Source organism: Eurytemora carolleeae, unplaced genomic scaffold (genome assembly GCF_000591075.1).
Source record: "Eurytemora carolleeae unplaced genomic scaffold, Eaff_2.0 scaffold450, whole genome shotgun sequence".
Classification (NCBI taxonomy): Eukaryota; Metazoa; Arthropoda; class Copepoda; order Calanoida; family Temoridae; genus Eurytemora; species Eurytemora carolleeae.
Genome location: NW_019396352.1, coordinates 186,176 through 200,281, shown reverse-complemented (window position 1 = coordinate 200,281; position 14,106 = coordinate 186,176). Strand labels below are relative to the sequence as shown.

At 32.4% G+C, this 14,106-nt stretch overlaps 2 protein-coding genes across 2 annotated transcripts; both read left to right on the top strand.

The window, feature by feature from the left end:
* Positions 1-1,300: 1,300 nt before the first annotated feature.
* LOC111701554 (uncharacterized) lies at positions 1,301-2,629 on the top strand. Its single transcript, XM_023472884.1, has 3 exons — positions 1,301-1,380; positions 1,816-1,944; positions 2,352-2,629. Exons 1-3 carry the CDS (start codon positions 1,330-1,332, stop codon positions 2,523-2,525), a joined length of 354 nt encoding a protein of 117 aa, XP_023328652.1. The 5' UTR covers positions 1,301-1,329; the 3' UTR covers positions 2,526-2,629.
* A 2,752-nt stretch (positions 2,630-5,381) lies between these two features.
* LOC111701558 (forkhead box protein J3) lies at positions 5,382-12,735 on the top strand. The gene is made up of 9 exons (XM_023472891.1): positions 5,382-6,139; positions 6,705-6,788; positions 6,850-6,913; positions 7,749-7,910; positions 8,959-9,042; positions 10,215-10,312; positions 10,367-10,559; positions 10,625-10,806; positions 12,559-12,735. The coding sequence occupies exons 1-9, from the start codon at positions 5,922-5,924 to the stop codon at positions 12,632-12,634; spliced, it is 1,161 nt and encodes a 386-aa protein (XP_023328659.1). The 5' UTR covers positions 5,382-5,921; the 3' UTR covers positions 12,635-12,735.
* The last annotated feature ends 1,371 nt before the right edge of the window (positions 12,736-14,106 follow it).

Below are 14,106 nucleotides of genomic sequence, written 5' to 3'. Positions count from 1 at the left end.
TTCTGAATGCCTAGTCCATAATGCCTAGATAACATAATGCCTTGATAACATAATGTCTAGATAACATAATGCCTAGATAACATTATGCCTAGTTTAAAGAATGTCTAGATAACATTATGCCTAGAAAACATAATGTCTAGATAACATAATGCCTAGATAACATAATGCCTAGATAACATAATGCCTAGATAACATAATGCCTAGATAACATAATGCCTAGATAACATTATGCCTAGAAAACATAATGTCTAGATAACATAATGCCAAGATAACATAATTTCTAGATAATATAATGAATATTTTTTACTCCGGTCTTCTCCGATAGACCTGAGCGAGATAGATATGCTAGATATCCAGCATTCATTTTTTCTTTTCTTTTTTCTTTATGGTCCGGATGACTTTCAATACGTGGAAACGGTAAAGTTTAGACAAAAAACAAACGATAATACAATTAATCCATCAATAAAAATATAAGTTTTAAGGTCAGTCTATCAAATATATTTACTATATATAAGGTCATTTATTATATTTATCAAATATAATAAATGTGATTTACTGATTTCTAGTGAGATACAATTAAATATCAATTTTCTAGTAGCTTTTCTTTCTTGCTTGAATATGTTTAAGGCATTCAAGTCGCTTTAATGTTATCTATGCATCTGACATTATGAAATCTAGGTCTAATGTTATCTAGGCATCCAGAAATATAGGCATAATGTTATCTAGGCATATTGTTATATAGGCATAATGTTATCTAGGCATAATGTTATCTAGGCATAATGAACTGGACATTCACAAACTAGGCATAATGTTAGTGAGCCCACAAATTGCATTTTTGAAAATAAAGACATTGAGATTCCTTCTTTCTTGGTTGTACTATTATATGCTGATATCTATTCATCTCATCATTCAAACCTATCCCTCACTCAACAGATCGTCTTCATTTATTAAAATTTTTCTTAAATATTTCAATATTTGGACAAAATAATCTAATTGTTTGTGTATAATCAGATCCGTTTTCATAAAAATTTAACTTTAAATATTTTGTAATCTTTTAATTTCCTTTCTTCTACAAAGTTACTGATAGCGCCGATTGAAGGATTCATAACTCTGATTGGATAATGAGATAGATAGAAAAATAGATGTTACCGCCATACTGTACTATTGGTTCAGAATAGACATCAAACACATGACTTAACCCTGATTGGATCAGGCGCTAATAGACTCGGCATACAGGAGTGTCCTTACTTCATATCAATTTCTAAAAAAAAATCATGATCTATTTAAAATATTTTTGTTCAGGAGGTTGGGAAACCTTGGCTCCAGGAGATGAGCAGAGAACTCAAATTTATTCTAAAATGTCACGGGAACACAAAGGAGGTAAAATAAATATTAGAAACATAATACTAAAGTTTTATCAAAATAACCCTTTATTATTGTGTTATAAACCCTAGCGTGGATTTTAATATCCGGTATATAAAACATACAGATTATTTATTTGATATGATAAGTTTCAGATATGTATACTTGTTAATCAGTTCAAAATTGTACACCTTGGGCTATTTTTATATTTGCGGGAAATATTTATAGAAAAATTAGAAATTGAAAAATTTCTAAATTTGGTTTCTTTCAAATAAATGCGTTTACTTATCGGACAAATCTGGCCTCTTTGAGCGATAACATTTGCTTTGTTTGTATTTCTAATAAAAAAATTAGGATGAAGTGTATTGGTAAATAATCAATTATTTAAATAAGAAACGTTTTTTCATATTTTTCATATAAAAATATTTACTTTACTGAGCTACTATGATCTAGATTGAGAAGCCCCCTGAGTCTGAGTCTGGTTCTCATTCTTCCCATCTAAGTTTGGAACCTGAGAGTCCGCCTTATATGAGGAAAAAGTCGGGTCCGGAGTCCCATTACCTGTCCTCCAATGGAAAAGTTGTAAGTTTACTCATATTCTAATCAATTTATGATAAAAATCAACAAAAAAATAAGATAAATTTTTAAATTCAAAATTCTGTTGTTGTACTTTTTTAATTATGGATAAAACCTTAAGTTAGCATAATTCTAATTTTCTGTTGGTACAGAACAACTTTATTCAATATCATAATAATTCCACGTTCTACAATTAGACTTTGGAAGAAAAAAGATTAGAAAGAAAGTGAGTCTTTTCCACAAACTCTAATTTTCTAATCCCTATATCTTTGCAGTCTAATAGCATAGACCTTAGATATTTCAAACTCTGAATCCTGTTAGAAAAAATAATCTAAGTTTGAAATATCAAAGGTTGAAAAGACTTAATTCCTTTAGATGATTGGAAGAATAAAAGTTTTATATTTTTTTATGAGGAGTCCGTGTATGGGAGTAAACCTGCTGGGAGCTTAAAGTCTGGAGGAACTAGTGCTCCTAGTGCTCATTCACAACAATCCAACCAATCTAAATCCAAAGGAGGAGAAACCGAACACGAGGACGGAGAAATCAACGGAAACGGAAACCCTTTTGAAACCATCGATGATGATTAATTCACAGGATGTAAAACAAAGCTTTATTTAAGAATTTTCTTTTTTCTATGCATATCATTGTACGTTGAAGCACTACCCTTTTTACAATAAAATTGATTATTTTATTTCATTTTAAAACCAAGAGCGGAAGAAAAAAAACAGTGAATGATAAAAAATCTGAACAAATTAATTGATTTTTAATATATAGCAAATAAATCAAATCGTTGTGTAAAAAGTTCCAATTTAGAACGATTGATACCAATATCCAGTGTGACATTTTTTGAAATTTAGGGACAACTGTTTCTGCTTGATCCCTCAATTTCATTTAACACTGCCTGGATAACCAAGAGGAATCTATTTATTATAGCTCTATTCGATTTTCTAGATCTTTGATATTTCAGACAATAAATTTTGTCACAATAAATATTAATATCAAAGGTTTACACCACAAGGTAGCAAAGATGAAAATTTGAGTTTGTGTCAAAAACTCAATTTTATTAATCTGTAGGATGGGAAAGGACATGGATAATTGGTTTATCCCAGGATTTTCACAACATTAAAGTTTTGAGCTCCAGTTATAATCGGTTTAAGGAACAAAAAACAATCGAAAAATAATCTGCTTAAAAAACAAAATGATCAATTATTTATATTAGCAAAAATACTCTATTTTGTGGTTATGATATTTATGATTGTTTATAAAACCAAAAATCAGTTTTTCGCTTTTTTTAAATAAGTATTTTCTTATGGAAACTTTTTTTTCTTATCTGGGTTTACAAAATACAATAAAAAAACAATAGTCAAATCTTTATGTTAAAACAGTTTGAAGGAAACGGGGTAAATGTTTTGGTAAAATATCCAGAATGAGAATGAAACTCTGTACACTGATACATGGTAATATATATGAATTTTTGAATTCATGAAGAAACTAAACATATTTTCAGATAATTGAAGTTAAGAATAAATTGTAATTGTGGTGAAATGGGTGCAAACTGTTTTCCATATTTTCACGAAATCTCTTTATATTATTGACATGGAAACTAACCAGCTTTTTCCAAAAGGAATTACGTTTTGCCACAAGCTTTCTTATCTCTATATCTATGCAACCCAATGTCATAAACCTTTGATATTTCAAACTATGAATTTTGTTAGATTAAACAGTATAAGTTTGAAATATCATTGGTTTACTTGAGATTGCAAAGACTAAAACATCTTATTTTGAAATCAGTAAATTTAAAAAGAAATTATAAAACATTTTATCATCAACGAAATAGAAATAGTAGTGTATTTATAAAATCAAATGAATCTATAAGTTCAGATATAATTTAACAAATAATGTGGAACGAGATAATTGAAGTTTTGGGAAAAACGTACATTCATCTTTTTCAGAAACAATGTATGGAGATAAAAAAAGTACAGTCAATAATTCATTTCCAACAGCACCTTTTTATTTTCAAGACCGTCCCTTTAACAAATTAAAGTAAAAATATTACCGGCCAATTCAATCAATTCATAATTCAAACACTTTTGATTTTTCATGAACACTCACTTTATGCAGGCATTTTCTCTAACATATATATATAGTATATATATAAATGTATAATATATATAATATATATATATTTATATTTAGAAATGTATAAAAATGGCACTGTAAGGACGTTCTCCAGTAATTACGGGTTAAATCAATATCACACACTTGAAATATAGCATACAGGGGGATTATTATTCTTTCAGGGTCATTCAATAAAAATAGGGAGAGGAGGGGGAATAGAAAGGTCTATAAGGTGTCTACCCTCCAAGTAGATAGATAGATAGTTTAGCCATGAATATATTATAAACTAGGTTAATTGTACTATTCAACAACCTTCAACCCTCAAGGTTAAGATCAAAAGGGTGAAGAATCAATGGTAAAACATATTTATCTCATGTACTTAGTTTTATGTCGAAAATTTGTATTAAGGGAAGTATTTACAACGCTTCGCGCCCTCTTTTAAATCTCATGAAAATTCAGTGTTCTTAATTCAGCTTAGTGTTAACGTTACAGCATAATGATGATAATATGTATTTCATCAAACAAAATAATTTGTTCTTTACTTCTTTGTAGGTTTCTCACTGAAAAGATCAAATTATGAATTTTAATTGACAAAATAATTAATGGTTTGTCATCCTTTCCCCCAAAATTTCGAAAATTGTTTTTTTATGAAATAGTTTTAAAATGATCTAGAAATGTTTCCCTTGTATTACTGTCTAAATATTTGCCTGTATTTTGCTTATTTTTTCAAGTCTAAGACGTTTTTCCCTTGAAACCTTTGAAAATTGCTGCTGCAGGGAAAAGGGTTGAAAGAAAAGTAGAACTAATATCGGAGAAATCTGCTGAATTAAGTATTGAACCTGCAACCTGAGGCATAAGAGGAAAATTAGATTTTGATATTTAGAGTTTCCATAAAAAATACGTAAATTGCAGCATTTTTGCTAGAAACGGAGATACTAAAAAATAAATTCAAATTTTATTTGGTTAACGGCTTTTTTATATCGAGAAAGAAAGAAAAGGTTAGGGTTTAAACCTTCCTTAAACCACACTCGTCCAGGTTTATAATTCATCCAAGACACTAATATATTTGATTTATTTCATACCGAGGTGAGCCTGAGGTCAATCCTCTCAAGGTTATGAAAGTCTACGGAAGGTGAACCTATATACCGGAGCCAGGATTCAACAAAGCACAGATTCAAGATCAAGCCCGGAGAAGGAAATTAATTTAATCTTCTGAAAATTGAGACTTATCACGATAAGGTGACAGGGCCAAAGATAAGTTTAATGGTGGGATTTCCCCTGAGTAAAAAATGTTGTATAAATAATTGATTTGTTGGACAGTTGGTCTCGGCTGAGGCCGCTGAATGTTTTATCATTTGTGGGCAGTAGGCCTATACGTTTTACGCATTAAAACATACATTCGTATATTCGTATATTCGTATATTCCACGGAAATATATTTTTTTCTGTTAATATATGTTTCGCTTGGAAAGGCTCCACATTTGCATCCAAACAGTTGCGTCTGAAATCTAAACAAAATTTGAGAGAGGAAAATAATTTTGCAATGGTAAAGCTTGTGAAACAATAAAACCAATAGTGCTAGACATTGCAGATTTAGCTCCAAGAGAACTGTTAGACGATATATTTAGGAACTACTGAATCTAAGTAAATTACAACAAAAACAACAACTTTACTTATTGCAACCACTGCAATTACTACACATTTTACGATTCTACCGCAACAACGTCAATAAAATAAACAACTTAAACTAATTACTGCAACTTTCAACAACAAAGTGGAAATTGCAACGGCTCTTATTGCAACTACTGCAACATCTGTAACAGCTAAAGATCTACAACAACCTCAAGAACTGCTACGAGGTTGAAGATGGACGGATCTGTTGTTGATCCCGAGGAGAGCAGGAGTCAGAGTCCTCTTATCCCCCTTACAATAGCAGAGGAGAGCATGAACTTCTCAGCAGATATTGAGGAGGAAGGGGAGGATGGAGGAGAGAGAGAGGAGGGGGAGGAGGGAGGAGAAGGAGAAGAGGACGAAGAGGAAGATATTCTAAACAGTTCTCTAACACCAATGGACTGGTTGCCCAGGTATTGAATTGATATCAAGAACTCAGAAGAGAAAGATGAACGTAGACCATATTTAATGGTAAGCAAGACCTAGTTGAACTTCATAGACTGAGATGAACCGATTCTTCTTAATTTGAACCGATTCTTCTTAATTTGAACTGTCTGCGTTCTTTTCGCTATTTCTTAAATCTTGTCCCTTGTCCCATGCTAATCTAAAATTTAAACCCTTATTTCATTTGAAAAAGTGTACTTCTGGTTCTAACACCATGCTATATTTAAAAAAAAGAATAGATATAATCTAAACTTTATATCTTTTCCGTAGACCTTAGAAATTTCAAGCTTTAAATTATGTAAGATCAAATAATCCAAGTTAAAACATCAGGTTAAAGAGATATGGCAAAATCTAAGCTCCGAGTAATCGAAAAATCTGGCCAAAAGGGAAATACATATTCTACATTTGAATTTATACAATGATGAATAAAAAATATCTGTATTATAATATCTGATTATAATTAATAATAATTTGGGAAATTATGCAAAACATGGTTAATTATTTAAAAAGATCGAACCATAATGTTTTCTTCAGGTTAAATGCAAAAGCAGGTTTAGTTGAAGAAGAACCATCGGAGGAGGAGAGAAAACCTCCGTATAGTTATGCAACCCTGATTAGGTAGTTTATCAACAAAACATAAATCTTGAAATTAAATTTTACTGTACCATGTTTATTGTAGACTTGCAATTCTCAATTCTGAGGGAGAGAAGGCAACCCTGGCAGAAATATATCGATGGATTCAGGTAGATACTTAAGCACTCTGCCAAGTCTCAATGAATATAAAAGAAATCCCCACATCAGCTTTCCTTCTACCTCTATTTTCCTATCTCTATATTCTATGATTAAACATCTACACTGTATTCCTAGGATCAGTTTACCTGCTACCTGTATTCTCCTATCTCTATATTCTATAATTAAACATCTATACTATATTCCTAGAATCAGTTTACCTACTACATGTATTGTCCTATCTCTATATTCTATGATTAAACATATAAACTGTATTCCTAGGATCAGTTTACCTATTGTCCTATCTCTATATTCTATGATTAAACATATAAACTGTATTCCTAGGATCAGTTTACCTACTACATGTATTGTCCTATCTCTATATTCTATGATTAAACATATAAACTGTATTCCTAGGATCAGTTTACCTATTACCTATATTGTCCTTTCTCTATATTCTATGATTAAACATCTATTCTGTATTCCTAGGATCAGTTTACCTACTACCTGTATTGTCCTATCTCTATAATCAATGATTAAACATCTATACTGTATTCCTAGGATCAGATTACCTACCACCTGTATTGTCCTATCTCTATATTCTATGATTAAACATCTATCCTTTATTCCTAGGATCAGTTTACCTACTACATGTATTGTCCTTTCTCTATATTCTATGATTAAACATCTATACTGTATTCCTAGGATCAGTTTACCTACTACATGTATTGTCCTATCTCTATATTCTATGATTAAACATCTATCCTGTATTCCTAGGATCAGTTTAACTGCTACCTGTATTGTCCTATCTCTATATTCTATGATTAAACATCTATACTGTATTCCTAGGATCAGTTTACTTACTACCGACATCTCTCTCATCCTGGTTGGAAGAACTCCATCCGGCATAATCTCTCCTTGAATAAATGTTTTCTAAAGATGGCACGAACTAGGCAGGATCCAGGGAAAGGTTGCTACTGGACAATTAATCCTATCTTCGAGCAACAACAGGTTTTGCAGTATATGTTTAATAGAATAATAGTAGATAAAGTAATTTCAAATCATACAATTTCTTTCAATTATATTTTAAACTTTAAATAGTTAAAGTTACGCGATCTACACAAAACACAACATCATGAGGGACAAATCACCTTGGTAGTTTTATAATTTGGAAAAAATATTTCAACAATTCCAAACCTACTGTTGCTAGCAATTTTATCAAACATCAACATTAAAATAAATAAATAATCTCTTTGGACTTTTGCATTCTTTCACATTAATAACGCAGATAGTCTTCATATATATTGTATTTATTCTTCACTCCGGTTCTTGAATTTTCTGTCCTAGAGTAATATCCCTCCTACCCTGCCCTAGAGTAATCTTCCTCCTACCCTGTCCTAGAGTAATCTTCCTCCTACCCTGCCCTAGAGTAATCTTCCTCCTACCCTGTCCTGGATTAATCTTCCTCCTACCCTGCCTTAGAATAATCTTCCTCCTACCCTGTCTTAGATTAATATTCCTCCTACCCTGTCCTAGAGTAATCTTCCTCCTACCCTATCCTAGAGTAATCTTCCTCCTACCCTGTTCTAGAGTAATCTTCTTCCTACCCTGCCCTAGAATAATCTTCCTCCTACTCTGTCCTAGAGTATCTTCTTTCTACCCTACCCTAGATTAATCTTCCTCCTACCCTGTCCTAGAGTAATCTTCCTCCTACCCTGCCCTAGAGTAATCTTCCTCCTACCCTGCCCTAGAGAAATCTTCCTCCTACCCAGTCCTAGATTAATCTTCCTTCTACCCTGCCCTGAAGAAATCTTCCTCCTATCCTGTCCTAGAGTAATCTTCCTCCTACCCTGCCCTAGAGTAATCTTCCTCCTACCCTGTCCTAAAGTAATCTTCCTCCTACCCTGTCCTAGAGTAATTTCCTCCTACCCTGTCCTAGAGTAATCTTCATCCTACCCTGTCCTAGAGTAATCTTCCTCCTACCCTCTCCCACAGTAATCTGCTTCCTACCCTATCCTAGACTCGTCTTATTAAAAAAGTATGAATTATATATCTTCAGGTTTTTGAAAAGAAGAAGAAGAGTTTGAATCTTTCCACGAGTATGTACGAGAACAGCTTAGTTCCAGATCTTAAGATAATTCAGGAATAGAATACTTGAAACAAATTCCAGAAATATAGAATATTTAATGTTGATTTCAGATATACAGAATACTTGAAATTAATTCCAGAAATACAGAATAATTAAAATTAATTCTAGAAATACATAATACTGAAATCTATTCCATAAATACAGAATATTTAAAATTAATTTCAGAAATTCGGAATACTTGAAATTAATTCGAGAAATACAGAATACTGAGATCAATTCCAGACATACAGGATACTGAGCTGAGATCAATTCTAGAAATACAGAATACTGAGATCAATTCCAGAAATACAGGATACTGAGCTGAGATCAATTCCAGAAATACAGAATACTAAGATCAATTCCAGAAATACAGAATAAAGAGATCAATTCCAGAAATACAGGATACTGAGATCAATTCCAGAAATAAAGAATACAGAGATCAATTCCAGAAATACAGAATACTGAGATCAATTCCAGAAATACAGAATACAGAGATCAATTCCATAAATACAGAATACAGAGATCAATTCCAGAAATACAGAATACTGAGATCAATTCCAGAAATACAGAATACAGAGTTCAATTCCAGAAATACAAAATACAGAGATCAATTCCAGAAATACAAAATACAGAGATCAATTCCAGAAATGCATCAATTAATAAAATATAATAATAATCAATTCCAAGAGAATATTCTGTAAAAGTACAATTTAATCTTTTATTGGGGTTCGGGCGTATTTTTACAAATTGACCTTCTTATTCTGATCAATAAACAATTTCAATGTAAACGTACACATTATAACATAATAATCACTACATTTTTGCCCTCCGATGTTGTACACCATATATTTATATTTTAAACTATAAATTCTGCATGTCAAATAATCAGAATTTGAATTATCTAATGCGTCTCCATTAGGTTTCAAGGATATGGGGATTATAAGATTATATTTTGAGGTTGGTGATCAGTTCCTTTTTAAAAGTAATTTTCCATTAAATTTGTTCTTCCAATTCTAGAGGTTATAGACCTTACTATATATATACAGACAATGAAAATATGGGTGTTTACTGATTATTGATTAATTATAATTAAACCTTTCATTAACCATCACTTACACATTAAAAATATCATAATATTATAAAAGAGCAAATCTACGGAAGACGAAAAATAAGATATTCTAATACAGGAGGAGCATATCCGTCAATGGAAAAGGATATTAGCAGATCAGATTGTAGGATTACAAGGGAAAGCAGTTCAACCAACATTCACTCAACAATTAGATAGGTAAATCCTTAATAAAACTTTAATTATATTAGATATTTAAAAAATATATTTCAGACCAAAGTCAATTCCTGGATATTCTTTGGAAGATTGGCTTATTCCTAGCCAAGTTGAGCGGTCCCAGGAGAAGGTTCGAGAAAAGCTGGATTTTCGAAGTTTGGAGAATATAACTCCAACTGCAGGGTTAGATTGGAACTTTTTCGAAGGACTACTACCCGCAGATATAAATGATATGGTTAAACTAGGAAAGGTACAGTTTTAAGAAATATAATTATTCATTGATTAATTAAACAAATAACCGAGTTTTAATCCTAGAATGAATGCCAAGACTCCCGTCCAAAAATCAAGGAAGAGTTAATCTTTACAGATTCAAACCTCTCCGATCAAACAGCTTCTTCTCCGTCCCAATCTCAAGCAGATATTTTCCAGTGTGTGGATCCATCAGAGGTTCTCGGTCAGCAGAGGTTGCCAAGTATATGGTCTCCGTCTCGACCCAGGTATATATATCTCCATCTTGTCACAGGTACACATTACTCCGTCCTGAACCAGAATATACATTACTCCGTCCTGAACCAGAATATACATTACTCCGTCTTTATCCAGGTACATATTGCTCCGTCCTGATCCAGGTACACATTACTCCGTCCTGAACTAGAATATACATTACTCCGTCTTTATCCAAGTACATATTACTCCGTCCTGATCCAGGTACACATTATTCCGTCTTAATCCAGGTACACATTATTCTGTCTTGATCCCTGTACACATTATTCTGTCTTGATCCAGGTACACATTACTCTGTTTTTATCCAGGTACATATATTACTCCGTCCTGAACCAGAATATACATTACTCCGCCTTAATCCAGGTATACATAATTCTGTCATGATTCAGGTACACAATATTCTGTCTTGATCCAGGTACACATTATTCTGTCTTGATCCAGGTACACATTATACTGTCTTGATCCAGGTACACATTACTCCGTCCTGATCCAGGTACACATTATTCCGTCTTGATCCAGGTACACATTATTCTGTCTTGATCCCTGTACACATTATTCTGTCTTGATCCAGGTACACATTACTCTGTTTTTATCCAGGTACATATATTACTCCGTCCTGAACCAGAATATACATTACTCCGCCTTAATCCAGGTATACATAATTCTGTCATGATTCAGGTACACAATATTCTGTCTTGATCCAGGTACACATTATTCTGTCTTGATCCAGGTACACATTATACTGTCTTGATCCAGGTACACATTACTCCGTCCTGATCCAGGTACACATTATTCCGTCTTGATCCAGGTACACATTACTCCGTCCTGATCCAGGTACAAAATACTCCGTCCTGATCCAGGAACACAGTATTCCGTTATGAACCAGGTACACATTATTCTGTCTTGATCCAGGTACACATTACTCCGTCCTGATCCAGGTACACATTATTCCGTCTTGATCCAGGTACATATATTCCGTCTTGATCCAGGTACACATTACTCCGTCCTGATCCAGGTACAAAATACTCCGTCTTGATCCAGGTACACATTATTCCATCTTGATCCAGGTACACATTATCTTGATCCAGGTACATATATTCCGTCTTGATCCAGGTACACATTACTCCGTCCTGATCCAGGTACAAAATACTCCGTCTTGATCCAGGTACACATTATTCCATCTTGATCCAGGTACACATTACTCCGTCTTGATCAAGGTACACATTATTCTGTCTTGATCCAGGTACACATTACTCCGTCCTGATCCAGGTACACATTATTCCGTCTTGATCCAGGTACATATATTCCGTCTTGATCCAGGTACACATTACTCCGTCCTGATCCAGGTACAAAATACTCCGTCTTGATCCAGGTACACATTATTCCGTCTTGATCCAGGTACATATATTCCGTCTTGATCCAGGTACACATTACTCCGTCCTGATCCAGGTACAAAATACTCCGTCTTGATCCAGGTACACATTATTCCATCTTGATCCAGGTACACATTACTCCGTCTTGATCAAGGTACTCATTATTCTGTCTTGATCCAGGTACACATTACTTTTGTCTTGATCCAAGTAAAAATTACTCCGTCTTGATTAAGGTACACATTATTCCGTCCTAATCCAGGTATACATTATTCCCTTATGATCCAGGTACACATAATTCCGTCTTGATCCAAGTACTTCTACTTTTTTGATATTTTGATATATTGTCAAAAAACCTAATAATATTTACTCCAGGTGGGATGAAAACTGGAGACTGGTTCCACAGTTTCAAGAAGAGGACATGCAGATAGATTATGATAAACTTCTCTAAACCTCAGACTATTATTCATCATCATATATATCCTGTAATTACTATATCCTTCTATTCAATATATCCTGTAACTATTATATCCTTCTATTGAACTCAATATATATCCTATATATCCTTCTATTTAACTCAATATATCCTGTAATTACTATATCCTTCTATCTAACCAAATATATATCCTTTAATTACTATATCCTTTCATCTAACTCAATATATTTCCTGTAATTACTAAATCCTTCTATCTAACCAAATATATATCCTTTAATTACTATATCCTTCCATCTAACTCTATATATATCCTGTAACTACTGTATCCTTCTATTTAACTCAATATATATCCTGTAACTACTATATATCCTTCTATCTAACTTAATATATATCCTGTAATTACTATATCCTTCTATCTAACAAAATATATATCCTGTAGTTACTATATCCTTCTATCTAACTCAATATATATCCTGTAGTTACTATATCCTTCTATCTAACTCAATATATATCCTGTAGTTACTATATCCTTCTATCTAACTNTTTATCATTATGTCTAACTAAATATATATCCTGGAACTTTATAGTTATATCTAACTCAATATACATCCTGGCCAAAACCACCGATGATTAATTATTCTTATTACACTAATCTGTTTAAAAAGTGTTAAAAAATATTCAATAATAATAATAAGTTAAAAGAGCTGAAAAAATAATTATGTTAAATACATTTTTGTATATATTATACATATAAAAACATAGATAGAAGCATATGTACTACATAAATACATCTACAAAAACTATCTAGGAATTGTATCAATCTAAATTCATTCTGTTTTTCTTTTGTTTGATGATATTTACTTATTCTGAACTGTTTCTAGTCTTGTTTTAAAATAACATAAATAGGATTTGGCATTTTTGACTTGAGGACGCTGTATTTACTATGCATCAAGTTGGGATTAGATGTACGCTATGTACCAGTCTAAATACCGAGAGTTTCATTTAAAACATTGTAGAGAAAGATATGTCGTCTTCTTCCGACTCATTCTGTTATTCATTCGAACATCTGATTGAGATTTAAATCTATTAAATCCAACATTGAGTCTTAATCTGTATAATCTTGTTCGTGCTAGATGCTAATAAATGATTTGACAACGAATTAAAACATTTACTTTTGTACGAGTTAGAAAACTAAGATTTAGGACTGAATGAAATCTGTACACATCGTACTTTCATCTCAAGTGTTTGTCGTTAACCCTAGCCGTGTAACTATTTGACAAAAACAGAAACAAGTTTGCAGCTACACCGAACCAAGAATTTGTAAAAAACAAGATTCTCAAGAATTAAGTCGTTTCTCTGGTCTCATTCTTTTATATGATAAACATTTATATGTTGTAGGTTAGTTTATAAAAACAGGTTTATTGCTTTAAAATCTATATACAGTCAGTGGCGTAAATAAGGGGGGTTATTGGGGTTATTTAGCCCAT

Bases quoted from the DNA above. Each gene is read 5' to 3' on its own strand.
- LOC111701554 (XM_023472884.1), top strand. From the start codon at position 1,330: ATGAGCAGAGAACTCAAATTTATTCTAAAATGTCACGGGAACACAAAG. The intron at 1,381-1,815 runs GTAAAATAAATA...ACTATGATCTAG, and splicing joins GTCACGGGAACACAAAGGAG to ATTGAGAAGCCCCCTGAGTC. The intron at 1,945-2,351 runs GTAAGTTTACTC...TTTTTTTATGAG, and splicing joins TGTCCTCCAATGGAAAAGTT to GAGTCCGTGTATGGGAGTAA.
- LOC111701558 (XM_023472891.1), top strand. From the start codon at position 5,922: ATGGACGGATCTGTTGTTGATCCCGAGGAGAGCAGGAGTCAGAGTCCT. The intron at 6,914-7,748 runs GTAGATACTTAA...CTGTATTCCTAG, and splicing joins AAATATATCGATGGATTCAG to GATCAGTTTACTTACTACCG. The intron at 7,911-8,958 runs GTTTTGCAGTAT...ATATATCTTCAG, and splicing joins CTATCTTCGAGCAACAACAG to GTTTTTGAAAAGAAGAAGAA.